The sequence below is a fragment of the Aspergillus sclerotioniger genome (genome assembly GCF_003184525.1).
Source record: "Aspergillus sclerotioniger CBS 115572 chromosome Unknown BO94scaffold_36, whole genome shotgun sequence".
NCBI classification, from domain to species: Eukaryota; Fungi; Ascomycota; class Eurotiomycetes; order Eurotiales; family Aspergillaceae; genus Aspergillus; species Aspergillus sclerotioniger.
The window spans coordinates 191969-219755 of record NW_020291026.1 but is presented as its reverse complement, the minus strand read 5'-3'; the positions used below and the strand labels follow the sequence as shown (position 1 = coordinate 219755).

The window sequence follows — 27787 nt, the reverse complement described above, 5'->3', positions numbered from 1 at the left end:
TTGTACATGTTTTGACAAGATTCTTCGATCTGTGCGAGGCGACCTGCTAGGCAGCGTGCTCGTCTGGTATCTGGCTCTCTTTCTTGAATGTCGGGATTTACCTTTCTTTTTACCTTTTCTTCTTGAACCCACGATTGTTCATTTCTCCCCTGTCTGTTTACACCTTACACCTTTTACTCGTGCTTTACTACATAGACTTTCGATTTTGGGTAGACGGATATTTGCCCGGCCATCCAGCTGCAGACGCCTGAGGCTAGCTGGGACTGCAAAATGAGACTAATAATATGATTGCCACCTCGAGACCACCCTGATGACATAAGTCTGTTTCATGTTCTTCGTACTTTGCGACCTTCCTTGCTTGAATGCCCGACACGCCAGTCAGCCCCCAACCATCAATGATACACATGGCTGGAGTACGTTCGAAGCTGAGTCTGCCGATCCGATCATCTGCCCGGCCAATGAAGGTGTCTGATCGGCAAATAAGCACTGCTGGTCTGGGAGGAAGATTTTGCGACGGACGTTTCACGTGTGCCTGGGGGGCTCCAGGCTCCAATGGCCGTCGATAACGGGCCAGCCCTTGCTGGGATGTGATACACCCAATCTCGGAGCAGAGGCAGGCATGCCAATCTCGGCGGATATGTCGATGCGATGTCGTCAGATGCCCCCAAGGTCTTTGACCAACATGGAGCCACAGGGTCCAGAGCTACGTTGGCTGCCTTCTTTGGCTGATTGAAGGACCCTCCGAGACTCAACCCCCCACGCTGAAGGAATGCGGAGTTGGGTCCGGAATGCCCAGGTCTCCGCAACAATGACCCTCAGGGTCTGAAGACCCTTTAAAGAGGCCCGGATTCCTTGTCGTCGATCATCCTTTATTGCGCTCATGGTACTCGTGCAGGCTCACAGTGTCTGAAGTCTTTAGTTGTCTTGCCACAATCTTTTGTCCTCAACTCTACCACCATGAAGTCATCTTCAATCCTGAGCACCTTGTGCATCGTGCCTTTGTTGGCTGGAGCAGCTCCGGCAGGCCGGATCCATGTCCGAGATGCTTCCATCACAGCGGAGCAGATCAAGACCATTGCCCCTACGTCCAGCTCGTGCGATAATCCCCCAGCGGTCGGAGAATGTGCGACTGCTGCGCAGGCAGCCCCCAATATCGCCAAGTCTTTCGACACGTACAGCGTCACTTCCCGTGCCGAGCAGGCGGCCGTGATCGGGCTGATGGCCTTTGAGAGTGGCGATTTCAAGTACAACAAGAATCATTTCCCTGGCGTTCCGGGGCAGGGCAGTACGTTTCCCGTTCACCTTTCACGGTTCAGCTGGAAGCGCATATACTAATTCGCAATGAGTTTTAGCACGAAACATGCAGTCTCCCACGTACAACTCCAAGTATGCGGCTGATATACCGGCGCTGGCGGACAAACTGTCCAGTGTATCCGGTGACCCAACGGGGGTGTTAGATCTCTTGCTTGCGAATGAAGAGTACGACTTTGGCTCTGGGGCGTGGTTCCTGACGACGCAGTGCTCTGCCAGCGTGCGGTCCCAATTGCAGTCGGGATCAGAGGCCGGTTGGACGGCGTACATCACCAGCTGCGTGGGCACCGATGCCAATGATGACCGGAAGGCGTACTGGACGCGGGCGATCCAGGCGTTGGGCGTGAGTTCCTGATTGCAGACACTTGACTCATTAGAGTAGAATACGCATTGTTTAGAGTGAGCAGTATACACATAACCATCGGCTTCCATAGCCCATGCCCTTCAATTTTGCCTCTTTTTATAAGCCCCATTACAACACTCCCTTCGTACTAACCACATCGCCTGCCCCAACCTCACCCTCCACCCGTCTCGTACACGCCGCCCGAATCGCCACCGCCAACGCCTTAAACGCACTCTCCGCCCGATGATGATCATTATCACCATACGTGCATCCCACATGCAGCGTCACGCCCGCCGCCTGAGCAAAGCTTTGCAATCCATGTGTAATCATCTCCGTACTCAAATCCCCGATCTTCTCCCGACGAAAGCCCAAGTTGATCACCGCCCACGGCCGACTCGACAGATCAATCACCGCCCACGACAACGCCTCATCAAGTGGCGCATCGCCCCGTCCGAACCGCGCCAGCGATTGACGTGCACCCAGCGCTTCAGTGAATGCGCTTCCGACGGCTAGGAAGGTGTCTTCGGTTGTGTGGTGGTCGTCGACTGTACAATCATCCCATTAGCATACACATACACATCTCTCATCCAACCCCCCCAGCATCAATCAAACAAAGAAAAAGACGGGAAGCAAAGCATACTAAACAAATCCCCCTTCGCCCTAACCGCCAAACTCCATCCGGAATGTTTCGCCAACGCATGCAACATATGATCCAGGAACCCGATGCCCGTGCTCACGGTGATTTGCTGGGTGGGGGTGAACTGCGTCGCATGGGCGGCATTCTTCTCCGGTACGATGCCTTTCTTTGCGGCTTCGGCTTCGGTTGGGTCTGTTGGGGCCGCGAAGTGCGGGGTGGGTTCGTAGGGTGGGAGCCTGCCTCCGTCTAGGGACAGGGAGACTTGGATTTTAGTTTCGTTGGTTATGCGGGTTAGGGAGGCGGTTCGTGCGGGGAGGGAGGGCATTTTTGCGGTTGGGTTGGGTTTGAGATGTGGGATTGGGGTGGTTGGTGGTTGGTGGTGATGGGAGAGTGTCTTGTTTTGTTGTTGGAGGTGATTGAGGGATGTAGGTAGGTAGGTAGATAAGTGAGGTTGTAGGTGTAAGTGTAAGTGTAGTGGAGCATTTGCATGAATAATAATGGTGCTGTGATTCGAGTTTCACAACTTTTCTGCGATTTCGGACCAGATCCCGGCCGGGTATTGGTTTTACGGTATCAAGAACCGGGGTATGTTTCGGCTTGGGTTGATCCGGAACATGCGTCATTGGTTATTATTATTGCAGAATCCCTCCCGTTCTTGCTTGCTTGCTGCTGCTGCTGCATGCATGGAATATATCACTAGCTAGGTTCCTGCTACTAGGTACTGCCGGTCTTTTGATTTTCATCTACGGGGTATACTTCAAAGATAGCATCATGCCGCCCCCCTCCTACCAGAAAGCTGATGTCGAACCCCCCGAGGAAATCACCTCCCAGGCGGTCCGCGGGTTCATGACCGGTGTCTTCCGGGTATGTCTATGTCTTGTTCCCTTGAATCGCTTTCTGTGCTTGTCTCTGCTGCTGGCCTGCTGCGTGTCTCCCCGCAGGGCCCGGTTGCTCTCGCAGTGTAGCTGATGATATCGACCGATATTTATAGTTCGGCTCCGTCTCCATCCTGGCGCATATGATTATGATCCTTCCCCATCCCTTCAAATTCTCGTCGCCCTCTTCTGCCCCGATCCCGTCGCAATCCCCGGCACAACCGTCGCAGCCAAAGCAGTCACCCTTCTCGAAGGAATACATCCGCTCGCGCCTCTTCTATCGCCCGCTGGAGGGCTTCTCCGACTGGCTGTCCCCGGCATCCAAGGTATATCGCGGCTTGACCCCCCAGTTCAAGGTGTTTCTCCAAATCGCAGCCATGACCCTTGGTGGATGCATCTGGGCCGAGCGGAGGGTGGACGAATACATCAAGTTCATCCGGAAGGTCAAACGGGTAGAAAAGGCGCAGGCGGAGAGAGCCGCCCGAGGGCTGGAATAGGATAGCGTATAGATGTCGACAGGGTCTTTCGAGTTCTTAGTGGAACAGCGGAGCAATGATGCGTCTCAGTATTTTGCATTGGCTGGGGTCTGGACTGAATCGAATAGCAAGCGCCCGGAGGCTGAGTCCATCCTCTAGGACCTGTACCCGGTAGCTCGGGCTCCCTAGTTCTCCACCGATCCTCAACCCCCGTGTTTGAAGGGTTCAGGCGAAACGCGACAGTCCAGTCTGGAACGCGCTACCTAGTACCGACGGGCCAGGTCCGGCAGCGCGGACAATCCGGTGAGATGGGATGGGGGTTGGCCGCTTATCAGAGTCCAGAAGCCATGCTACAGTTCTGAAAGGCTGAGTGGCCGTTGTGGGGAGACGGGAGGATCTCCAGATTGGTGAATCGGCCGCTTGTGTACGGAGTAGATCTCGAATTTAATGAAGACCCCGATTCAGGGGCAGTGCGATCCAGTGAGAGAGAGGGGGGTATTCGCAGACGTTGCACCCTTCTTTTCTTTTCTTTTCTTTTCTTGGCTCTGGGGCAGGGACTAGGGAGAGACAAGGGTGCTGACGAAGAATGGGCTAGACCATGGGGGAGACGAGAACAGACAAGGTGTCAGTCAGGTCACAGCAATGTCAGCATGCCCAAAAGCAGGCGACCGGCCCCAATCGGTTGATCACCCCGAGGGTCATTTCCCAGCTGTCATGTTGCCTGCGCTCCAGACCGTGGCCAACTGGGCCTAGCAAGTCGCAAGCGCAGTCGCATCGCGCCGGGGCAAGGAGGAAGCCAGCAGCTGGGGCGAAGTGGAGCCGCGCTGGACAGGCGACCAGTCCTGCGCCGGTTACGCGGCTGGATCGGCTTCTCGAACGCGTTTCAATCCACCGGCGATCGGCTGGAGGGCTCCATCTGGGGCGTCGGTGGGACAGGGAAATGAGCATCAAAGACAGTATGGAGTCCGACCTGGGGGGGGGAGGGGGGGGGGCCTTGTACTTGGTAATCGGCACAACCATGGCTGTTCCGTCGCCTATTATTATTATTTTTTTCTCTTCTCTTTTCAATGCTCGCTAGTTGGATCACAGCGCACTGTAAACTGTGGACTGTGGACTGTGGACTGTGGACTGTGGACTGTGGACTGTGTAAGCTATGTAAGTATGAGTAAGTGCGAGTAGTAATTAGTTAGTTTAGTCGGATGGAGGGACGGGTGAGGCGGCCGTTGGTCGGCCAGAGGCGGCTGCTGCTATATTAAACCGGCCAGTGGGAGTCCAGGGAAGGATAAGTAAAGTTATTACGGAGGAGGGAGGGAAGAGACTTCTTACATCCTGGATTTAATACGGAGTAGTCACTTAGTATATACACTATCCAGTCGTTGAGAAGGACGCATTCGGCTCCCTGGGGCGATCTCCCTTCCGGACCGAGTAATTGGGTTGCGCTCCCTCACATCGCTTTGTCAATCAATCCCTTCAAAAGCTGGTGTTTCGTTGTGCTGTTGCATTGCCACTTTGCCTGGTCCAGCGAGTTGTGGCCTCACATCCTCCTTGTCTGTCTCTCTCCCCTGATCCGTCATTTCCTTTCCTCTCTCTCTCTCTCTCTCTTTCCGTCTCTGTAGTCTGTAGGTATCTATTATTCCCCACTCCCTCCCCTCTCAGTCTCCCCTCCCTCCCTGCTCCTCCTCTTTTGAAAGATTTGATTTGATTTGATTTGATTGAATTTGAATTTTCATTCTTTTTTTTGCATTTATTTTTTCATTTTTTTGTCATTCATTCTCATTTCATTTCCCTTGACTGCAACTCGGGACCTCCGTTCTTTTTTTTTTTTTTTTGCATGGGCCGAAGAAGCTCCGGGGACTGACATCATCAGAACCAATCAATCGAACAGTTCCTGAGCTCATTTTTCTCCGGATTGCCGCCAGGAACTGGTTCTGGTTCCATCCATTCTTCACCTTTGCTGGGCCCGCCAACACAATTGCTTTCTGCTTTCTGCTTTCCTGGGTTGTAAGAAGCTGTGCTTTTTACCTAGGTTCCTTGTGTACCTCCGCATCCGTCCGTTTGCATAACCTGTTCTCTCATTTCCCCCCTCCTTTCCCCAGTCATCATCGCTGTCACTGTCACGGTCACTGTGGCAGCCTCAACTGTAACCTCTTACGTATCTCTCTCTGCCCCCTCTCCCGTGCATATTATCGCGATCCTGCCATGGGCTGCCTCTCCTGTACTCTTTAAACTCTACTACCACTACTACTATTTTCTTCCTCTTCCTCTTCTTGTCCATTATATTTTTCTTGTGCGATATCCTTTCTTTCTAGATACGAATCATTGAAGTCGCCCCCTTTCTCCGCTAGCCCGTCCCTTGGGGTCTTTGTTTATTCTCGTCAGTTGTCTGTCTCATCTGGTATCGAGACACTTTAGTTCCTTCGCCTTCTTTTTTTCCCCCAGCGCCAAAGCTCAATTGCGCCACTTTTCTTCATATTTTGTTGCTCCTCCCTCGCCATCCCTCTGAGTCTGCGCGTCCCCCCCTCAATCGATGGCACCTGGCTGGACTGCTGTATGTTCCACCTTCCTTCGCTCCCCTCTTCCCTTTCGCAGCTCCTCATTTGTGCTCCTTCGCCCTGCTCCACCCCTCTAGTTCACTAGTCACCACCGGGGTTTCAATCTCCTGGGCTGGTCCTGCAGCATGGTCTCCATTCTTATCGTCCCGTCATGCTCCCAGCTAGCCCTGGTCTTTTTCTTACCTTCTTCTTCTTCCTTCTAGTGAGTACCGACTTCGGGATCCTCGATGTGACAGTCTGTCCTCGACAACCATTTGCTACTGCCCGTCTCGCCCTCTAGCGTCCTCGACGCCTCCCTGCCCCGTCTTCTCCGCCCTCCTCCTTCCCCCCCGTCATGGCCGAGAGTCTGGGGAAGAAAGAGCGGAGAAAAAGCCTGAGCGTCTTCAGTCCGTCGTCGTTGACGACGACGGCAGCGGCGACCTCCCTGACCGGCCCCGCGGCCCATGAACGATCGCCCTCGGATGACGCCCAGGTCCTGAAAAAGAAAACGCGACGCAACTCGGGATTCTTTGGGGTCCGGAACCCCAGTCCCCCGAGAGCCACGCCCACCCATAGCTTGCGTCGGCCCGGGACCGCCGATTCGGAGTCGGCCACCTGCGTGACGGCCTTGCCTCCGGTGGCTCTCGAGGGGCCCCGTTCCCGACGCAAGTCGCTGCAAAAGCGACGGACCTCCGTATTTGGATCGCTTCGGTCGCTGCATTCACAAGAAGACGATGACCGGTCGCTGAGCCGCTCCAAAGGCTCGTCCCTGGACGAGGATGCCTCCGAGCTACGACAGGGGATTGGATCCATCATTCTACACCATGGCGAGATACAGATCACGGGAGGCATGTGGCGGAAGAAAAGCCATTACCTGGTCCTGACGGACACGCATCTTGTCCGATTCAAGAGCCAGAGCAAAGCCGCCGACATGTTCCCCTCGATTCCAGCATCTTTCTCCCGTTCCGTGGCGGCCAACCGCCAATCTGTCGCCTCGATCAGTTCGTTACAAGATCCGCAGCTGTCCGCAGCGAGTGACTCCATTTCCGGAATTGCGTTGAACAGCATCATTGCGGTCTACATGTTGGACGATGGCAGACCGTCGTCGACGGTGGAGGTGGCCTATGTGGATGAACGGGCGCAAAAAGCCACGTTCATCCAAATGCAGACCCCCGATTTTCAAGAATTAAACCTGTGGATGGTGGGCATTCGCTCAGCAGCTGAATTGATCCGCGGGGCCGACCCGCTGATCTTTGATCAGAAGACGGTCGATTGTGTGGCCAGGATGCTCGACTACGAGCGCGACTACGAGCCGGAGACCTTTCGCATGTTCCGGGTGATACAAATGGCGTCTAGCAAATCCCCGACACGAGCATCGTCGGAGGATCTCACCAAGCTGTCCCCGACTGGTTGTTATCTCGCCTTAGGATCGCACAAACTCCACCTGGTCCCGTTGCACAAGATCTCCAGTCGCAGCTCGGTCGTATCCCTGAGTGACCTGGATGCTGCAACGTCATTCGGCCTAATGAATCTGACATGTCTTTCTATGGAATGGGGCGACGACAGTCTACATTTAACGTTCCGTGTTCCGACACGGAAACCATTCTCAGTCTTTTTAGCATCGGTGCATTCGCTGGAGATTGCCTTTTGGATTAGGCAACAGACGGAATTTCTGCGTCCTTTGTGGATTAAACAGCCCTACGACTTCATCGTCCCCCGTGACCTCGATAACGAAAACAACTTTCCTCCGGTGAGCCTGGATGAAGATTATGGTTGTTTCGATCGAACCTTGGTCGCCTACTCGGCCAGCTACGACGTTGATACTTCAAACATTCGCTACACGATTGACGTACAGTGTGATGATGCCCCATGTTTCAGGCTCCTGCCGCCCGCCTCTACTCGCCAGAGGAAATATACAGCTCTAGAGTTGATAGCCGTCCTCCGAGCGCTTCGGTACAACGAATCCTTCCGTTCCATCTCCTTCAGTGGTGTTAGCTTGGACGTCCTGCAAAGTTTACGCGACGTCTATGGCCCGGACAAAGATGCTCTTCTGAGCCGTGCAGGAGCACCCATTCATATCCCCGGCCAGGAGAATCTGTCAGTCCTGTCCCAAGAAGTGCGTGCGTTGACTTTGAAGAGCAAGTGGCTCCGACGCCTGGACTTCTCCTATACTCTCAGTCGAATTCCCAAGTCGGATAGTGAAAGCCATGATCCAGGATGTGGGATACCGGAAGCGATTTTTCCCATCTGTCGACGTGAGCTGACTAGTGTTGATTGGGTGGTGTTGAATGGAATCAAATTGGGTGACTCTGACCTCGACTATCTCGTAGATGCAGCATCTCAAAGGTCTAGTCATATGCGGGCGTTGGAGGTTGGTAACTGTGGTTTGTCTGTCCACGATCTTGACCTACTCCTTTCCACAGTTATCGCGCAGTCGCCGACTCTCGAGGCGATGAACATCTCCGGCGTGCAAGGCCGCCTGAGCCCTGACATTCTCCAACAGTACCTCGGCTACTTCAGTCAGATCAAAACGCTCGATTTGTCGCGTATTTCCCGCACGTCAGGCTCGGATCCGCTCCTCACACCCGAGACATTAATCAATTGGCGTCTGGAAGAGCTCTCGTTGAGTCGGACGGTCGTGAATCGCGAGACTGTCGATGCTATAGCCACTTATCTGGCCAGCGATCGGTCCCGGGGTCTGCGGGTGCTTCGACTAGATCAATGCGGGCTCAGCGGCCAGGATGTCGCCATCTTCCTGCATTCGATGACAACCGGCGGTTTCCCTCGAGATCTGCATCTCCATGTCAATGAGAACCGACTCGATCAAGGCTGCTCGTACCTTTTCGATGCCATCGCTCAAAACAAGACACCCACTCATCTGTCAATGCGAATGATCGACTTTAAGAAGGAGGAGCAGTTTCAGGAGTTGGTCGAGGCCTTGCGCAAGAACCGGACGTTGAAGTATTTGGACATTTCCAAAGCTTCCCTCCCGTATGATGCCGGGCCCGAGACGTGCAAGTTGCTTCAGCTCATGTTCGAGGAGAACGAGACGTTGGAAGACTTGGATATCGGTGGAGAAAGCGCTCATCTGGATGTTGCCCGGTTCGGAATCGGCCTGAATTTGGCCCTGACAGGTCTGAAAAAGAACAAGTCCTTGCGAGTCCTCAGGATCGAGCATCAGAAACTGGGCCTCCAGGGCGCAAATACCTTGGCATCGGTGCTTGAAGACAACGACTGCCTTCGTGAGGTCTACTGTGAAAACAACGACATCAATCTGCAGTCCTTCACCGTCCTCGTCAATGGACTGCAGCGAAACAAATCTTTGCTGAGCCTGTCGTATATGGACCGGGACAGAATCCAGTCCCTTGAGCGGGTGCGGCGCGAGATTCGGAACGTGAAGCGGGATGTGAGTCTTGCGCAGAGCTCCGCCACCAGCTCCATTCGTCGCTCTCTACATGCAGCCATCAATAGTAAAAGTGGGAGCAAGTCGTCTAAACAACAGCATGCATCGAGCCATCGCTCGGGCACCCCGGTGCCCTCAGGTACGAGTGCTTCTGCCGAAACCTCTCCTCTCATGCAGCAAGACGTGGAAGTTATTCTCCAGTCGTTAAGCCGTAAATGGGATAGCGAGGTGGTCCGTCTACGTCGATATTTGTTCCGGAATTACAATCTGGCTCATGGTATCGAAGACGATATGGTCGGATTTGACGATGATACTTCTAGTGATGGGCGCCCCGCCACTGCCACAAGCCTGGGGATGATGCTGGACAATATGAAGTTAGATGTGACTGTGTGTGAAGATGAAATTCAACCTGCACCGCATGATCCCGCGCAGCTGCCGCCGGAAATCGAGCCGATGAGCCCGAAAGATCACCTGGAGATGTTCAAGGGCCTTGAGGTCGAGAGCAGCTTGGTCGCTGAGCTCCGACAACGCCCGCAGACGGCACCATTCTCATTGCCGGGCCATTCCCCTCACATGTTACCATCAGAATATCCCGGTTCCGGCGGCTCATCCTCCTCACGCCTGGGGGTGCCAGTGCCTGCTATACCATCCACGGTCAGCAAATCCAGCAGCGTCCGCAGTGCCCGCAGCTCCAGCACGGTCTCTTCCAGTACTAGGGCTAGTGCGCGGAGTACGTATGGGACAGCCTCCTCCACTCTGCGTGGTTTTCTTAGTTCAAGTGCCTCAAAAGAACGCAAGAAACTGGAGAAGATGAAGTCTGGCGCAGTGTGTGTTTCAACGGACAGACCACCTAAGCTGGAGTGGGCGCCCCCTCAGCTTGATCTGGGCAATTTCCGATAGCCCTCCGCTGGGGTGCTCATTCTTCGTCGCTCAAGCATGACTAATGAATTGAATGACGATAACTTGGAAACCCGCCTTCGCTAGTCGAAGATATGTCTCGTGTTTTAGACCGTCGCCATCGTATCTCCGTCTACGTCTCCCTCTTTCTCCTTTCTTCCGCCTCGATTTTCCAAACACCAAAGCTCTGATGACTCGGCTGGGGGCAGCGTTGCTGTTCCCTCTTCTCCTGTCTCTCTCCCAGGACATCGATCCTAACCGCCTGTTGTTTCTTTTATATCTTCTCTTCTTGCGACTCCCTGCCCTGTCAGCCGGTATTCAGAGCGCCTTTCATCCTCTCATATCCCTCTAATCTCCATTTCCCTTGTCAGTGATTGCCTCGAGAATGGCGATTGCCCCAGGAAAAGCAAGATCACTTGGATTGGCATCTTGCTGTTTGGCGCAAAGGCTCAGCGGCGTTTCTTCCACTTTCATTGAGAACCCCGGATTCCGAAGGTGCTTTTGCAGATTTTTCCCATTTTGTTTCGTTTTTCGTTAAAGCCCATGATGCCCTAATTGTTAATGTCATAGAGTATATGCTCCGTTCTGGGGAAGATTGAACCGGGAGTGGTGATCATGTGACCCATGGTGAATGAGTGGCGCAGTGATCAGTCAAGTGTCTTGTCGTTATGATCTGTAGAGAGCACCACCTGTGAATACATGTATATTACTGTCAATGAAATATAACAGTCTGTATCTGTTGATGATACTTCACTAGTCAAGATATGAACTGACATGAACTTCCTTGAACCCAGAAACTTACAATTACATGAACAATAGATGATACAGTAGAGCACACGTAAGAGCATAGTAGTCATTTTCCCAAATTGCAATACCGACGCCTTGAATCCTGAACAGACGTAACACAAAAGACGAGACCAGACCAAGCAACTACTTCAGTTCGAAGGACATTTTGGTCTTGATCTGATGGCGGCTGATGGTTGGTATGTGAAAGGAGCGCGTTGAAAACATTATAGTATACATACAGTTGGAGCTTGAGGTATCTATAGAAGGCAATGTTGGATGGTGGTATAGAAGGAGACAAACAGAGGGATGGATAGATGCATGACTATCGTCGCGCCGCGGGCATCATCATCATGTCCCATCTCGCCTGTCAGGGGGAAAGAAAATGGCCAGCTTGAGGGGGGAATTTAAGTCAAGTCTAATCGCGCAGGACGACGGCCTCGGACTGTTCGTCCAGCTTGTTCTGCTCCTTGCGGTACTTGCGGCCCTTCTTGGCCAGTTCGCGAAGACGGCGGATGTATACGTTGGCGGCGACCTCGGTCTCGTCCTCGCCGCGACCGTTGAGGGCAATCTGCCGGCGACGCTGGCAGGAGCTGTAAAGCTGCGAAATCTTGCCTGGGGCTAGGTGGTTTAACTCATAGTCCACGGTCCACTTGGTGGGGGTCTGGAACTGGACGGGCCGCTCAACCTGTTCGCCGTCGACGATGTTCCGGATCGCGAGGGCGAAGCCCATGATCTCTTTGCCCTCGCTGGCAGGCGAGGTTTCGTCTCCGGTCGTCACTTCCTCGGCCGATTCTTCGGCTGGGTTAGGAGAGTCGAAATCGGCGGGGATGCCCTCGGCGTCGCTCAGTTCGTTTTCTTCATTGGCGTGTGAGGGCAGGTCCAGTACGCGGCGCTGGTAAGCATCGATCTCGGCCTGGTTCCTCGTCTGAATGGCGTGGATCTCCTCTTCCGTGACTGGCTCCACGAAGATGTACATGAATGGCTGGCTCACAGTGGCATCGCGGGTCTCAAAGTGGAACCGGAGCGATTGTTTCGGGAAGCGGGCCGTGGCCTTGTCGAGGACCTTGTTCCAGAGCTGCAGACTCAAGAGGAACTCTCGGTCTCCCAGTGCCGTGTCATACTGTCCGTGAAGAGCCGAGTCCAGTTCGGGCAGACTGAGGTACTGGAACCCGAAGATGCGCTCGATGTTGTGGAAGGCCACGAAGATGCCGTCCATGCGACCGATTCGCACCTGGAGTGAATACTTGAGGAGAGCGGCCCGGATCATGTCATAGTACTCGCGCTCGTACGACTCGTACGTGCCGTGAACTTTCCGGATCTCATAGCCTAGACCATGCTCGAAGTTCTTCGCGTCCATGCGGATTGACGCCACCGCCCGGGTCTTCAGGTCGAACATGCCGGTGCCGGGGAGCCGCGGGTCATACGCATCCAACTGTGAGCGCATCAGGAAATCCCCATAAGTCGAGTAGTGATAAGCTTCGGGCACCGCCTGCTCCTCCTCGGCGGTGATCTTGTTGGCGCTGGATCGTCGGTAGCGCTCGAAGTCTTCCTTGGGCAGGGTCAACAGCTTCTCCATCGATTTGCCCAGGTTCATGAGAATGTTGGCCGAGTCGTGTTCCTTATCCGCATCGATGGCATAAACGCCGTCTTGGTATCGCAGGAACATGGCCGAGGGGGCCCGCAAGAGCCGTGTGAATGTCCGCAGCTTATCCTGGAAACCCCGAGACATGGACAAGGTATTAACCTCCCTCCAGGACGATAGGAGGTAGTGAAAATGGGACAGGACCGAGGTCATACTCGACGAGGAGCCGATGTATTTCCTTCCTTCTTTCCGCGCGAGATCCCGTAGCAGCTCATCCTTGGAGGAGGTGATGTATTCCTTCAACGCTTCAAAGTCGAACTCCGTGACGGGCATGATGGAGCCAAGATATGGGTCGAAATTGTAGACGCGCGATCGAGGATCACGGAGATGATAGACTCCCGGGCTTCATTGGAGGGCCTCTGTCAGCTCCAATTCTGGTGCGAGTTCTTGAGGGGAGGTGCGAGCAACTCACTTAAATAGGACTCGGTCCAAGCCAAAGGACAATCGCGGGACTTCGGGGGTCTCAACATCCAAGGCTACACAGTAGTTAGTTCCCCGTTACGAGGGAGCCCGAAGTCAATCCAAACCACATACCTTTAATAGAATGGCGATCCGCATTGATTTTGCCGGTGTCCTTCTGGGTGATCGGGGCAGCAAACTGTAGCCTTGGGACCACTGGTACCTGGACCTGGGGTTAGTCACTGACCAGTCCAGCTCGGGGACGGCGTCGACTGACCTGTTTTGCTGCATCAGTCTCGGGGTTGTCTTGCTGCCGGCCACGAGGCTTCTTGTCCTTTGGCTTGGTCGCCTCCGGGGTGGTCTCGTTCTTGACTTCCTGCTTGGCGGGATCTTTCCGCAGTCGGGAGGCCTCCTGCTTGGCGGCCTTTCGGGCAGCTCTCTTGGCCTCCTGGGTCAGGGATGCATTCTTTGACTTCGGTGGTTTGCTTCTATCGGGAAGATGCTGTACGCAGGGCAGTCAGTCAGCTTTCAGACGTCCCAACCATTGTGATCCGTGCTCGCATACCTTCTCCAACGCCTTTAATTGCTCCTCTAAGGCGAGAGGAGCGGACTCAGCAGCCTGGGAGCGCAGCCAGGGCGAGGTGTGGAAGCGGCGAGCCCGCGGCTGGGCTCCGAAGCCGCGAGCTAAACACGATAGACAGACATGCTCGCGCAGAGGGTCTGAGACAGACCGCAGGGAGGCCCGATACATTCGGGCCGGTTGAACGAGTGACGAGGAGAATATTCACGAGCACGCGCGGTTGGCCGACAGGGCATTTGAGACAGAACACGCACGATGGGGGGGCACTAAGAAGTCTGAAAGAATGAAATGAATGATCAAGAGCTTTTTTTTTTGCCATCGAGCTTCGCCGCGCTTCGGGTTTTCTGCCGACCCGGGGTGCTCACCGCCTAGTAGATACTTCTGTGTATGGTAATAGATACCGTACAAATCAGTATGAGATACGCGGTGATACCATACGCTAATACGCCCAGGTATGGACGGGTATCGACCAGTAGCCCGATGTCTCTCCAAGTCTCTCCAGGTACCAGACCAGCATGGACGTGGTTGCAGATAGTTAGCTGAGACCAGAGTTTGTCTGATGAGTACTCAGTAATTAAAAAGGGGGTATCTTTGTCATGTTCTTCTTTCCTCAATGCTGAGTCAATTGTGCCTGTGTAGTAACCTGTAACACTGTAGAGTAAGCTCCGAATCCGGGGTCGGAGGCGCATTGATTGGCCCCGCCCCGCCAATCGATAAAAAAAGTCAAGGGTAAAAAAAAAAAAAAAAAAAAGTGAAAACAGCGACTGGCCGTGTTTGCGATTGCTGTTGCTCCCATTGCTTCCTCTGCTCCATCGCTCTGCGCAGTTCTGGTCTCGAGGTAAGTGAGCGTTCGTGCAAACTCGGTTCCCCATGGAGATTCCTCGATTGAGCGCCTCTGGGGCGTCAAGACGAAGAAGAATGAGTCAATGGAAAACGGAGGTGGGACTTGCCCCTCCATCCGTTGCTCTCCTCCACACTCGCTCCCTCGTCTCTATCCCGACTTCTCTCTCCTCTCCAACCTTCCACTTTTTCTCCTTTTTTCTTCCTCTCTAACCCCCCTCTGCTTCTCATTGCCAGGTCCTCTGAGAACCCGGCGCCTTTCACCATGACTACGGAACGGTTGCGTGTTCTTATCGTCGGCAATGGCGGCCGTGAGCATGCTTTTGCCTGGAAGCTGAGCCAGTCTCCCCGCGTCGACATTGTCTACGTCGCTCCCGGCAATGGAGGCACGGCGCTTGGCTCCGATAGCAAGATCCAGAGTGCCAACATTAAGGGCGATGACTACCCCGGGCTCGTTGCCTTTGCCCAGCAGAACGATGTCAACCTCGTGGTCCCCGGCCCCGAGGCTCCCCTCGTTGACGGCATCCAGGGCTACTTCCAGGCCGGTGAGTCCGTTTTCTAGATAAGCCAAAGGGTTTGCCGCGTTGCTAACCTCCAATTTGCTCGATCGCAGTTGGTATCCGCTGCTTCGGTCCCTCCAAGGCTGCTGCCCGCATGGAGGGCTCCAAGACCTTTTCCAAAGACTTCATGAAGCGCCACAGCATCCCCACCGCCGCCTACGAGAACTTCTACGAATATGAGCCCGCCCGCCAGTACCTCGACTCCGTCTCCCACCAGGTTGTCATCAAAGCCGATGGTTTGGCCGGTGGAAAGGGTGTCATCATCCCCACCACCAAGGAGGAGGCCCACCAGGCCCTCCGCGAAATGATGGTTGAGAACCAGTTCGGCCAGGCCGGTAGCGAGGTCGTCATTGAGGAGTACCTCGAGGGTGACGAGCTCAGCGTTCTCACCTTCAGTGACGGCTACACCATCCGCTCTCTCCCCGCCGCCCAGGACCACAAGCGCATCTTCGACGGCGACAAGGGCCCTAACACCGGTGGCATGGGCTGCTATGCCCCGACCCCCATCTCCTCCAAGGAGGTCCTCGCCGAGGTCGACCGCACCATCATTCAGCCCTCCGTGGACGGCATGAGAAGAGACGGTTCGTCCCCTTCCTCCCCATGATCCTCTTCCCGGCTAACCTGACCCATTCCAGGATTCCCCTTCGTCGGTATCCTCTTCACCGGTCTTATGATGACCAAAGACGGTCCCAAGGTGCTCGAGTACAACGTCCGCGGCGGTGACCCCGAGACCCAGACCCTCCTCCCCCTGCTCAGCGATGATACCGACTTGGCTGAGATCATGGTTGCCTGCACAGAGCACTGGCTCGACGGTGTCTCCATTCAGATCAAGCCTAACTTCTCCACCACCGTCATCGCCGTGGCCGGTGGCTACCCCGGCTCCTACCCCAAGGGTAAGAAGATCACCCTGGACACTGCCCCCAAAGGCACCTTGATCTTCCACGCCGGCACCAACGTCGTCGGCGGCGAGCTCCTGACCGCCGGCGGTCGTGTCATCGCCGCCACGGCCACCGCATCTAGCCTTGAGGAGGCCGTCCGCAAGAGCTACGAGGGCATCGCCACCATCCACTTCGACGACATGTTCTACCGCAAGGACATCGCTCACCGGGCCTTCCGCCAGCGTGATGCCGCTGCCGCCCAGCAGGAGTCCCTCACCTACGCCGCCGCCGGTGTCTCTATCGATGCGGGCAACGACCTCGTCCAAAAGATCAAGAGCTCCGTCGCCCAAACCAAACGCCCCGGCACTGACGCCGTTATCGGTGGCTTCGGTGGCCTCTTCTCCCTGGCCGCCGCCAACTCCGCCTACCACGCTGAATCCCCGACCCTGATTGGCGCCATCGACGGCGTTGGCACCAAGCTGAAGATCGCCCACGCCGCCGGCGTCCACAACACTGTCGGTATCGACTTGGTCGCCATGAATGTCAACGACTTGGTCGTCCAGGGTGCTGAGCCCCTCTTCTTCCTAGACTGCTACTCCTGCGGCAAGCTTGACGTTCCCACCGCCTCCGCCTTCGTCGCCGGTGTCGCTGAGGGTTGTGTCCAGGCCGGCTGTGCCCTGATCGGCGGCGAGACCGCTGAGATGCCCGGTCTCTTCATCGATGAGACCTACGATGCTGTTGGCGCCGCTGTGGGTGCCATCAACACCACCGGCCCTAACGCCCGCACCATCCTGCCCGACACCGCCGCCATGAAGGCCGGCGATGTTCTACTGGCCCTGGCCTCCTCCGGCCCCCACTCGAACGGTTACTCCCTCGTCCGTAAGATTGTCGAGCGCTCTGGCTTGTCTTACCAGGACCCCGCGCCCTTCACCATGCCCTCGGCCACGGGCCCGCAGACCGTGGGCCAGGCCCTCCTCACCCCGACCCGCATCTACGTCAAACCCCTTCTGAAGGCCCTTGCCACCTCGCCCGCTGAGATCAAGGGTCTCTCCCACATCACGGGCGGTGGTCTGGTCGAAAATGTGCCTCGCATGCTTCCCGCCACTCTGGCCGCACACATCAACGTCGCCACCTGGTCGCTGCCTCCCGTCTTCCGCTGGCTCAAGCAGACCGGCAACGTCACGTCCACGGAGATGGCCCGTGCCTTTAACTGCGGTGTGGGTATGATCATGGCCGTCGAGAAGGGCTCCGAAGGCGCCGTCAAGGAGCTCCTCCAGAAGGAGGGCCAGACGGTCTACGAGATCGGTGAGCTCCGGGTCAAGAACGATGGCGAGGAGGGCTGCATCCTGTCTGGCCTGGAGACCTGGGATGCGTAGATATGATATGATATGATATACTAGAATCTGAAATGATGAATCTAAGTGGTGGGGGTACAGAAAACCAACCATCAACCGCATATTACTCCTGTTTATTATTACTTGGTTACGTTGAATGAATGAAGACTGTTCATTTCCTCTTCTTTATATCTGTTGGCATGATATGCGTGTTTGTCTTCGTGTTCTTGTTTGTTTCATTTGATATACACTTCCGCTGCGATAATACGGACTATCTGGCTAGCTGCCAAGATACATCCATCATTATATACATGGTTACGACAACTTTAATCGAACAATACCCTACATACGCAATCCACAATACAAGTAACCAATTCTGCTTCTCAACCTTACACAATTCATATCAGCCAGACCTATCTCAGTGGCATTTCTTCCTCTCCGCTCTCTCTTCTCCAATCAAGGAAACCAACGTAAATTACCAGTCGGTATCTATTTTGTTATCCAAGGACAGTATAATGCATGCAAGTATGCCTACACAGATACATAGAAAATCCAAAAACACATGTGGAGTATATGATACCGACACCACGTGACCCGAATGACCAATTCCCAAGTTGATTGCTGATAGCTGGGCATATAACAGACGGATCATATCAGATCCGACAGCACATGGCTGGCTGGCTGGCCCCGCGCGGTCTAGAAGGCGAGCATGACATCATGGTCGACGCCTCCCAGCCTCCAGACCAGGGCCATGACGAGTCCAGGGATCCATCCGATCGAACGGGAAGAACATCCACTATGGAGGCTACGAGGCATCGGGGGGATGAGGCTAGAGTCAGAATCAGAGGTACTGGATGCGGGGATGGTCCTATGGTCCTACGAGCTCAATGGGAGAATGCAAACAGAGAAGCCAGCTCATCCACAGAAGATCAACTTTCGCAGCAGTATTTTAAGCTATAACCAGTCCGAAGGCGAGAACAGGAGATAAACGAGTCAAACACGAGGTAGAACACTTATATGAAAGAGAGCTTTCACCGCACGGTTCACAAGTCCCATGCACATCCCTCGCCTACACCGCTTCTCATTCCTCCACCGTCCTTCGGTTTTACTCGCTGCCGCCACAGGTGGCCTTGTGCCGAAGGGACACACGTTGCAAAAATAAACCATCTCTATTCCACAGCTAAAATAAAAGTTCCTTTTTCAGGCAATCTTCCTCCTAGTGCGAGTCAGAGAGGCCCGCAAGTCACCAGTGTCTCCGTCGGGGCTTTTAATACATGGGGGAATACGAGAGTACGAAACGGATCATGCGCAAGAGCTAGTCCCAAACACGTTAGCGAGAGACACAGGCCCACGGGCGCACCGAGCACATACCTTAGAAGCACTTGCGGTGGACGATCGAAGGACCGCTCTCGTCGTACTCCTGCTTGGAAATCCACATCTGCTGGAAGGTGGACAGGGAAGCCAGGATGGAACCACCGATCCAGACGGAGTATTTACGCTCGGGGGGAGCGATGATCTTGACCTTCATGGAAGAGGGAGCAAGGGCGGTGATTTCCTTCTGCATACGGTCGGAGATACCAGGGTACATGGTAGTACCACCAGACTGGGAGTGCGTCAGTAATCAGGACCCTCCAGGCGAATAAAAAAGGGAACGTACCATGACAATGTTGCCGTACAGATCCTTACGGACATCGACATCACACTTCATGATGGAGTTGAAGGTGGTCTCGTGGATACCACCACTCTCCAGACCCAAGACGCTAGGAGCGAACAGAGCCTCGGGAGCACGGAAACGCTCGTTACCGATGGTGATGACCTGTCCGTCGGGCAGCTCGTAAGACTTCTCGAGGCTGGAGCTCTGGGAAGCGGTCTGGATCTCCTGCTCGAAGTCGAGGGCGACGTAGCACAGCTTCTCCTTGATGTCACGGACAATTTCACGCTCAGCGGTAGTGGAGAAGGTGTAACCACGCTCGGCCAGGATCTTCATCAGGTAATCCGTCAGGTCACGACCAGCCATGTCGACACGCGAGATGGCGTGGGGAAGGGCGAAACCTTCGTAGATGGGGACGACGTGAGTAACACCGTCACCAGAGTCCAGGACGATACCGGTGGTACGACCGGAGGCGTACAGGGACAGAACGGCCTGGATGGAGACGTAGAAGGCGGGGGCGTTGAAGGTCTCGAAGACGATCTGGGTCATCTTCTCACGGTTGGACTTGGGGTTGATGGGGGCTTCGGTCAAGAGGACGGGGTGCTCCTCAGGAGCGACACGGAGTTCATTGTAGAAGGTGTGGTGCCAGATCTTCTCCATGTCATCCCAGTTCGTGACGACACCGTGCTCAATGGGATATCTGAGGGTGAGGATACCACGCTTGGACTGTGCCTCATCACCGACGTAGGAGTCCTTCTGACCCATACCAATCATGATACTGCGGGCGGCGTTAGAAAAACATGCCTTCCAGCCAAACAGGCCAAAAAGGGGCGGAGCTTTACCCATGGTGACGAGGACGACCGACAATGGAGGCTATTCAGCATGTTACTATTCTGATCGAATCATTGCTGACATGACAGTTTCACCGCCCCCACATAAGCTACCTGAAGCAAGGGCGCAATGGGTGCATTTTTGTCAAGAGCGGGAAGAAACCATCGAGCCAGGAGGAGGGGTGTCCGGCGGAGCGGATAGATGGGGATGACTTACGGAAGACGGCACGGGGAGCATCGTCACCGGCGAAACCGGCCTTGCACATACCCGAACTAAGCAGACAGAGTCAGTATATCCGAACCAGCCATAGCTTTGCGTGCAGGCAGATGGAGCTTCCCCGATTTCTCTCTATGGGCGCTGGAGAGGGTGGGAAAACAACGCTGGCGAGAATCCTCGGAGAATATATCCTCGCGACCGAACCCGAAAGGGAGCGTATGTTTTGCACCTTCTTCCGTGGCCTAGGCTGGAGAGAAACCGACAAGCAGGGCGAATCCATCGCCCAACCCATCAAGAACCGAGAGTAACATACCCATTGTCAATGACGAGAGCAGCAACTTCCTCTGGATAGCGGAAGAAAAAACGTTAGCGAAGTCGAAAGGTGGGCGTTGAGGGGGAGGATGGAGGGGGGAGGGGGGAGAGCTTGGAAGCGAGCAAGACGCAAGGTGGCAGAAACCCTTACCTTCCATGGTGACTGTGTGGGATTAAGAATCGAACTACGGGGGAATAAAAAAGAAAGAAAACGCGAAGGAAGAGAAGCGTAGATGGGGGGGATAGAGATGGGAGATGGGGGAGGAGAGACGGGAGAAGGGAGGCGAGTGAGTTGTTGAGTTGAGGTAAGTAGGTTGGAGAGGGAGGAAACGGGGGGAGGAGTGGAAAGTGATGGAGGTCGGTTTAGGAGTCGGCGGTGGTGGAAGCAAGAAGTGGGTGCCGGTCTGGTTTGGCCTGGTTGGGTTTGGTTTGGTTTGGTTTGGTTTTGGTCAGGTCAGGTCAGGTCAGGTCGGGTTCGGGGGCAAGTACTTAGTAGATAAGTACTCGTTCGCCAGTCAGCTTGCCTCTCGTTTTCCGTACAAGGAGCACCCTATACGGAGTAGTACCGGTCGCCGTCAGTTAGGGAGCAAATGATTAATAGGAGTCCGTCAAATTAATTAGTCCCATCAGGCACACTCCACCACCTTCACCAAAGCTTCTACGAGTACGGAGTCCGGAGGGGAGGCAAGAGACGCACCAGTCAGTCCAGGTCCCTTTCTCAGTACGTAGATAGTAAGGGGGAGGGGAACGGCGAGCGAAAAGGGAGAGGTTGGACTGGATCAGGCGGGGTGAAGTGGATTGAGCCCTAGGCGATTCTGGGTCTAGTCCGGGTAATTTGGCAGCGTTGATTGCACCACTGAGTGCACTAGTGCCGTTTAGTCCGGGTGCTGTCACCGCCACAGTCACGCCGAGTACCGCTCGTCAGGTAAGCTGGTAATAATCACGCCGGCGAGAGAGAGAGAGGGAAAGAGCTGGTAAGAGCTGGTAATTAACCCGCAGCGCTAAAGGGGGACCAGAACGTGTCCAATGTGGTCAGACAGACAGAGAGCGCGAGCAAGAGAGATAGGAGATCGAATAATATCGTTTGTAGATAGGTAGTAGTCATTACTACCATGGATGTATCCCACCCCCATTTTATATCTACACACAGGTGATGTCAACCTCCCACCATGGTCAACTATGGTTGCCTTTAGGCAGAATGATTGTGGCCTTCGACCTCGACCTCGACCTCGTCCTCTTGTCATATTCTGTCTTCCTCTAAGCTGGACAATCCGATGGGTGGCCTATCCGGGTTGGGAGCAGGATGATGATGGCAAAAACACTTGCGCATCCTCGTGGGGCAGAGCCTGATCCAGGGTTGCCGCCGTCAATGGCTCAGCCCAATGTGTACCAAAGAACAGGGTCGGAATAACCATTAAAATGATGATGATAGCATAGTAGTAGTCATCCATGATCCATAGTACATCGTGGATAATAATAGCACCCGCCTTGGAGAACCCACGACGAGCATAGCCCGACCGGTCCAACTTCAGGCTTCTGGATCCTTCTGCCCCCGTTCACTAACTAGGTATCCGGCTTTAAGGGGTTCGTAGTCGTCTTGCCCCTCGTTTGGTCTCCTTGGCCCTTAGGTAGTCTCTAGCGTGGCCGTTCCTCATCCCTGAACTGAACGGGACCATTATTGCAACCGCATGATCGTCTTATCCAGCCGCCTATTCCGTCCCCATAGTGTTAAGATTCCGTCAGGTAGAAATCATGAATAGTAATTGATTGACTGATGCCTTCCTTTCTGGTCAATTCCTGTGCGCTGTCAGCTTTCTTTACCGCTGTTTTTCCGCCGGCCCCGAATTGGGGGCTCAAAGGGGACTGCTGCCAACTCGATGGAATGTCAATCCCAGAGGGGCCGCGACGCGTTGAGTCCTCGTAGGCCGATCAATCACGATGCTGCGTGAAGAATGCATGGTTATCGACGGCATCCTCGTGCCACGCGTGGAAATGTCTCGGTCGGCCAAAACAAGCCAGAAGACACAGCATATCGGGCACGTATGACCGCATCGCGGGGTTATCCGACATGGCGGGGTACGATGCAGCACGGCTGGCGAGCCATGACACCACCAGGACGGCAGGCCTGCACGGAAAACCTAGACAAGACGTGTTTCGGGCATCGTGAGCGTAGAGTGCTACCTGCTGAAAGTAGATCAGACAGCAATTGTCCTCCTTTCACTCCGACTGAGCGTAGACAAGCGGTGGAAGGAGGTGGAAGGCCGTCGGAGCCGCATGAACCCTCTGGATCTATCCAGAACTTCGTCACTCGTCTTTTTTTCTTCCCAGGGGACCGGCGCATTGTTCTACACCACCACGTCCACATTGATATTTTCCATATCTGGAGAAATATTGTACAGGCTAATACCTTTCGCATATTTTTCATTCAACAATCTGTACTCCTAGACAAGTCCAAGTGGCCGTTTGGACCAACCGCAGATTCCGTCACAAATTTTACTATCCACCACCACCACACACCACCCACTCCAACACCATGGATCCCAACATGAACAACCTCCTTAAATGGAGTATCAAGGCCTCCACGGCCGGAGAGCAACCCTCCGAGGACAATGCCAGCACAGCTGCCGCCACCGACTCCTCCCGCAACGGCCTCACGCCTCAGATGCTCTCCACGCTATTCGGCGGACCATCGGACGCCGACCTGATGAAGGCCTCCATGGCCGCCCTCCGCTCCGACGAGGTCGACCTCGAGAACAAGCTCATCGCATTTGACAACTTTGAACAGCTCATCGAGTCGATTGACAACGCAAATAACCTCGAGCCGCTGGGCCTGTGGTCTCCTCTGGTCGAGCTGCTTCAGCACGAGGAATCCGAGATGCGGCGCATGGCTGCCTGGTGTATCGGGACGGCTGTGCAGAACAACGAAAAGGCACAGGATAAGGTATGCAGCCTCCATTCGCATCCCATCATATCACATGACTAACGTGGATTTCAATAGCTCGTTGTTTTCAACGCCCTCCCGACTCTCGTCTCCCTCGCGACCAAGGACACCGTTCCCGTTGTCCGTAAGAAGGCCATCTACGCTATTTCTTCCGCTGTCCGCAATTACCAGCCGGCCATGGACGAAGTCACCAAGAGCCTTCCGGAGGGTTACTCCCAGGACAAGGTCGATGCCGCAGACATGGATGCCGTGGATGCGCTCATGGACAAGCTGCGCGCTCACCCGATCGAGTCGTCTGCTTGAAATGTCAATCGACACATATGACATGCACCGTGGATGTGGGATTGATGATTTATCCTAGCGAGCCTACTTTGCCATTTGGCTAGCACGGGGTCGATGTCGGGACCCTCTCGGCGACAGACAGGCTTTGCGCGCGTATGTCGTTGAGCATCTTACTGATATGATATGGCTTGGCTTGGAGGCCAACTGTCTGGAGCATGTCGATCTGGACAAATCGATGACGGTGCTAGCATGCCGTGACAGGCACCCACCATCGGGCTGAGGCTCACGGGTCTCGACTCAACCTCTCAGGCACCCATGAAACACTCCGTCCGGACCAGATCGAAAAACCCATGATACATAGTTGGAGGTAGTTTCATATCCTTAGCGGACCAATGGACTGCCTGGAATTAGATACCCGGTGCTACCTCCGTGCATCATGCGCTCTATGCCAAGAAATATATATAAACATTACTACACGCTTTATTCAAATACATGGATGCCTATGTAACACTAGAATTTAACTTTTCTGCCTGAGAATCTTTGGGAAGTGAAACCATTAGATCTTGGCAACGCGTGTACTCGCTACATCCATAGTAGTAGATACCAGATCTGGATGCCTGCTACCGTACACGGAAAGTCAGCTTGGATGAACTTCCCTCTAGGCGCCCCAATTTTGAGACCAAAGACCATCGAGAGTCACGCCACTAGCAATACGATCCGGTTATTGTAACTGCAGGACAACTGAAAAACCTCATGTATATAGCAAAATACCCATGTAGCACCATCACCACATGACTACAACTTCAATCTACAAAAAAAAAAAGACCCCCCAAATCTCACATCTCAGACCATACCATAATCATAACGTAACAAGCATGCTAAAACAGCCTAATACAACAAGCAAAACAGAAACCACTCAACGCGCAATGCATTGTAGAACAACACCTGAAAAGTAAACCCATCCTTGATCTCTCAAGGAACAAAGAGCAGGGAAAGGAAACACCAAGAAGAAAATTCATAATATAATAACACGCCCAGGAAGGAAACCAGAGCGATCGTCTCATATCAATCCATCAATCAATCAATCAATCAATCAAACTAGGCGGACCCATGATCCATCACAGGGCAAGGTTGTAGGTGTAATCGTCTTCAATATTCTGAGAGATCCATAGGACGACGGTGCTGTAACAATTTAGTCATTCGATAAGCTTTCACCCAGCAAATAAACCATGATATAGAAGATGCATACCTCATCATAACCAATCCATTCGCAAGAACATTCGCAATGCCAAAGTATAGCGTCGGAAGTGGATATCCCTTCATCAAGTATTTAAGGACCATGACCGTCTATAGGCGGGTAAATCAGTCAGTGAGCCAGTCCATCAACCAGGTCCCCTAGATACTCTAGGAATGGGTAAGAGGGAAGTAGAAACTAACCACACTCCCGGCTAACCCGCCCGCCAACAACGCAAAGCCTAGGAAAAGCACAAATCTCGCCTTCCATGCGACCCCGCTCCCGCTGTAACTGAAGCTATCGGCATGAAGACGTGACTTCTCGATCGAATTGATGACGAGCATTCCGAGCGCGGAGCAGATGCCGGGGATCCAGTCGACGAACTTGACGTGGACGAAGGATCCGTTGCGGGAACTGTGGGAGAAGGCGGCAGCATCGATGAGGAAGAAGAATCCGAGGGAGAACTGCTATTGTGTGAGCATCATTTTGGTAATTTGGTGCTGGTGAGGGTGCTGGAAGCTTACCAGTGCGCCGGAGGTGTAGACGCCTGCGTTGCGCACGGCGGAGTTGTTAAGCCATTCGGGCTTGGACCAGCGAAAGAGGCGGTTGTTGGAGACATCCATTGTGAAGCGGAATAATGGGCGACAATCGACTCGGGGATATGGGTGTGCCAGCACTGAAGATGGGAATACGGGCTGTATCGGCTGGTTGGTTGGAGCTGTCGGGGAAGCCGGCGATGATGCAGTGTCGGAGCCCGGAAAATCACGAGGCCGATCTATGCTGAACAGGGAGTCTTTCATGCACTCGCCAGTTTCAATCTCATGTTGTATTTAAATTGTCTCAGTAGTACGGTGAGGGACACTCAGCTGGTAGAATGAAATGTATTGATTGTATCTTTGTACGGGTAAAACAAGGATAAACTTCCTTGCATTCTAACAATATCGCTGGACTATATACTTCATAACTTCATAACTCATAAATCATGACCTGTATCAGAAAAGCTTAGTTCTCCTCACAGAATAGTTTCAAGAACTCGTCGATGTAGGTCATGGCTTTCGCTTTTTCCAACAGAGGCGGCATATTCGACGACCCAGATCCCCCCGGAGAAGGCTCCTTCAGATACTTCCGCAGTGCGAACGTTGATGCACGATATGTCGCATGGTACATGGCCTTGAATTCATCTTCGTCGGTGTTTAAAGAGTCCACCGTCGTCATGCGCGAGTCCTTGTCTTCGCCGCTCGCAGGGATTATATCGTGGCTACCGGTCCCGGTTTGCGGTCTGCTAGAGCTTGCGGAGCGCGCCGTCGCACGGTTAAAGCCGTAAAGCCGCATGCAGGTCAAGATTGTCCGAGTGATCGTGTTTTTATTTTCTGTGACAATGGTATCCGCATCCTTGGGCGCTGCTGGAGACTCAAGTTTCCCCTCGGGTAGCAATTCCGGCGACAGTTCTTTTTCTCTCCGCAAGGAAGACTCTACGAACGGGTTCGGAGTACCCCTCCGCGAGTTGAATTCGCGAATGTAGCCCCGTCTGCTGCTAGGCCGTGGTTGTTCTGACCTAGATTCTAGAAGCTTGGCGTTGAGGCTTGCTCCAAGAGATACAGACCGTGAGCGCTGTGAGGTGATCCGGTCCAACTGGGGAAGTGAAGGCTCCTCGGACTCTCGTTTGACTCGGAGACCTTGCAATTGCTGAGATGACTGGGAGAGCGAGCGCGCCATTAATTGTGAAACGGCCTCGCCTCCCTTCTGCCGCACTCTCTTATGATGCTGTGCCACTGATTCGAAAAGTGTTGCCACACGTTTGCGCTTGGGACTGGGCGAGCAGATGTCTGGCAGAAACCGAGCAGATTGTCCATGACCGTCGGAGTCTTGTGGAGATGGAAGGGACTGAGCTTTGTTAATGAGAGACGCAGAAATCGGAGTAGCATAGATCCTCAATTCCTGTCTCACGACATGAGACGGCTGATCATCTTGCTCTGGTGACGAGACAGGCGGGGTTGGGGGTCGTTCGGATGTCGTGGTTGATAAAACACCGTGCACTAGCAAGTCGGTGGTGTGTGATCCAGAGGTCTTTGCACGTCCATCATTCTCAACTCTTACAAGCAAACCAACAGGACACTGGAGGGTTTGAAGACGATCCAGGTCATCTTCTTCCAGCCAGATAGTACCGGTCAATTTGTCCTTGAGCCATTGCGAAGTCTCCTGGTCCTTTGTGTGAAGTTCGAGGTTCGGACCGGATCGCGCATAGAGTGGTATGAGGGCTGGATTCACGAAGCAGCGAAAGTTGAGCGTCGAGTCTCTGGTAATATCCGGTTGCCAGTTCGACGACCGGTCAATCAATTGTAGGCCTATGTCTGGTGATAAGTAGGACGCATACAACCGGACTTGTCGCGGGTCTAACCTTGGAGTTGTGCTCCTCTATCCAGCGAGAGTGCGCCGGACCAGACATTCATTTTAACAAACCGGGGGATGTGTAGTTCACATATTACTCCAAAGTCTTCCTTAGGACGTTGGATGCAGGCTGGATGCCATTCACCAGTCGGCGCGGGTAATTTTACACGACGCGCCCCAGGCGGCGCGCCCCCACGTGACTGGTATCTAGGCACAACTACAAGGCGGAAGGCATCGGCATCTCGATCAGCCGGGAATACGGTGAGGGAGGCATTTGAATATTAATGTGGGCCAAAGAATGTTTCAAACTGCGCTGGCAGCGTTTCTATATAACCTCATACTGGCTATAGTACATCAATCGTATCATCGAACAAAGAAAGGTGGAATCAACGGCTAAGCCCGGGGATCAAAAGGCACATCAGTACTCCTAGCATACGTCA

General features: G+C 53.9%; 10 protein-coding genes across 10 annotated transcripts; 5 read left to right on the top strand and 5 right to left on the bottom strand.

The window, feature by feature from the left end:
* The first annotated feature begins 762 nt into the window (after nt 1-762).
* BO94DRAFT_259984 (uncharacterized protein) lies at nt 763-1907 on the top strand. Its single transcript, XM_025606482.1, has 2 exons — nt 763-1285; nt 1353-1907. The coding sequence occupies exons 1-2, from the start codon at nt 958-960 to the stop codon at nt 1664-1666; spliced, it is 642 nt and encodes a 213-aa protein (XP_025462957.1). The 5' UTR covers nt 763-957; the 3' UTR covers nt 1667-1907.
* his3 (imidazoleglycerol-phosphate dehydratase HIS3) lies at nt 1698-2777 on the bottom strand. The gene is made up of 2 exons (XM_025612714.1): nt 2295-2777; nt 1698-2199 (listed from the first exon to the last, which is right to left on the bottom strand). Exons 1-2 carry the CDS (start codon nt 2614-2616, stop codon nt 1784-1786), a joined length of 738 nt encoding a protein of 245 aa, XP_025462956.1. The 5' UTR covers nt 2617-2777; the 3' UTR covers nt 1698-1783.
* Nucleotides 2778-3062: 285 nt separating this feature from the next.
* Nucleotides 3063-3663, top strand: BO94DRAFT_589969 (uncharacterized protein; the record flags this gene model as incomplete). The annotated part of the gene is made up of 2 exons (XM_025615986.1): nt 3063-3155; nt 3283-3663. The coding sequence occupies 2 exons, from the start codon at nt 3063-3065 to the stop codon at nt 3661-3663; spliced, it is 474 nt and encodes a 157-aa protein (XP_025462955.1).
* Nucleotides 3664-6383: 2720 nt separating this feature from the next.
* BO94DRAFT_259919 (uncharacterized protein) lies at nt 6384-10491 on the top strand. Its single transcript, XM_025606481.1, has one exon. It carries the CDS (start codon nt 6529-6531, stop codon nt 10474-10476), a length of 3948 nt encoding a protein of 1315 aa, XP_025462954.1. The 5' UTR covers nt 6384-6528; the 3' UTR covers nt 10477-10491.
* A 726-nt stretch (nt 10492-11217) lies between these two features.
* On the bottom strand, nt 11218-14179 carry BO94DRAFT_628069 (Pet127 family protein). The gene is made up of 5 exons (XM_025617457.1): nt 13866-14179; nt 13578-13802; nt 13436-13523; nt 13314-13377; nt 11218-13244 (listed from the first exon to the last, which is right to left on the bottom strand). The coding sequence occupies exons 1-5, from the start codon at nt 14049-14051 to the stop codon at nt 11675-11677; spliced, it is 2133 nt and encodes a 710-aa protein (XP_025462953.1). The 5' UTR covers nt 14052-14179; the 3' UTR covers nt 11218-11674.
* A 553-nt stretch (nt 14180-14732) lies between these two features.
* Nucleotides 14733-17851, top strand: ade1 (bifunctional aminoimidazole ribotide synthase/glycinamide ribotide synthase). Its single transcript, XM_025610342.1, has 3 exons — nt 14733-15265; nt 15334-15861; nt 15916-17851. Exons 1-3 carry the CDS (start codon nt 14986-14988, stop codon nt 17532-17534), a joined length of 2427 nt encoding a protein of 808 aa, XP_025462952.1. The 5' UTR covers nt 14733-14985; the 3' UTR covers nt 17535-17851.
* A 758-nt stretch (nt 17852-18609) lies between these two features.
* On the bottom strand, nt 18610-21143 carry act1 (actin ACT1). Its single transcript, XM_025606480.1, has 8 exons — nt 20992-21143; nt 20654-20943; nt 20504-20534; nt 20191-20246; nt 19986-20016; nt 19150-19921; nt 18864-19095; nt 18610-18807 (listed from the first exon to the last, which is right to left on the bottom strand). Exons 2-7 carry the CDS (start codon nt 20658-20660, stop codon nt 18865-18867), a joined length of 1128 nt encoding a protein of 375 aa, XP_025462951.1. The 5' UTR covers nt 20661-20943; nt 20992-21143; the 3' UTR covers nt 18610-18807; nt 18864.
* Nucleotides 21144-23035: 1892 nt separating this feature from the next.
* On the top strand, nt 23036-23746 carry fes1 (Hsp70 nucleotide exchange factor FES1; the record flags this gene model as incomplete). Its single annotated transcript, XM_025613491.1, has 2 exons — nt 23036-23443; nt 23501-23746. 2 exons carry the CDS (start codon nt 23036-23038, stop codon nt 23744-23746), a joined length of 654 nt encoding a protein of 217 aa, XP_025462950.1.
* Nucleotides 23747-24443: 697 nt separating this feature from the next.
* Nucleotides 24444-25661, bottom strand: BO94DRAFT_539498 (UPF0220 family protein). The gene is made up of 4 exons (XM_025612713.1): nt 25484-25661; nt 25163-25423; nt 24975-25072; nt 24444-24907 (listed from the first exon to the last, which is right to left on the bottom strand). The coding sequence occupies exons 1-4, from the start codon at nt 25580-25582 to the stop codon at nt 24844-24846; spliced, it is 522 nt and encodes a 173-aa protein (XP_025462949.1). The 5' UTR covers nt 25583-25661; the 3' UTR covers nt 24444-24843.
* Nucleotides 25662-25842: 181 nt separating this feature from the next.
* BO94DRAFT_501746 (uncharacterized protein) lies at nt 25843-27470 on the bottom strand. Its single transcript, XM_025609440.1, has 2 exons — nt 27358-27470; nt 25843-27304 (listed from the first exon to the last, which is right to left on the bottom strand). The coding sequence occupies exons 1-2, from the start codon at nt 27407-27409 to the stop codon at nt 25962-25964; spliced, it is 1395 nt and encodes a 464-aa protein (XP_025462948.1). The 5' UTR covers nt 27410-27470; the 3' UTR covers nt 25843-25961.
* Nucleotides 27471-27787: the final 317 nt, after the last annotated feature.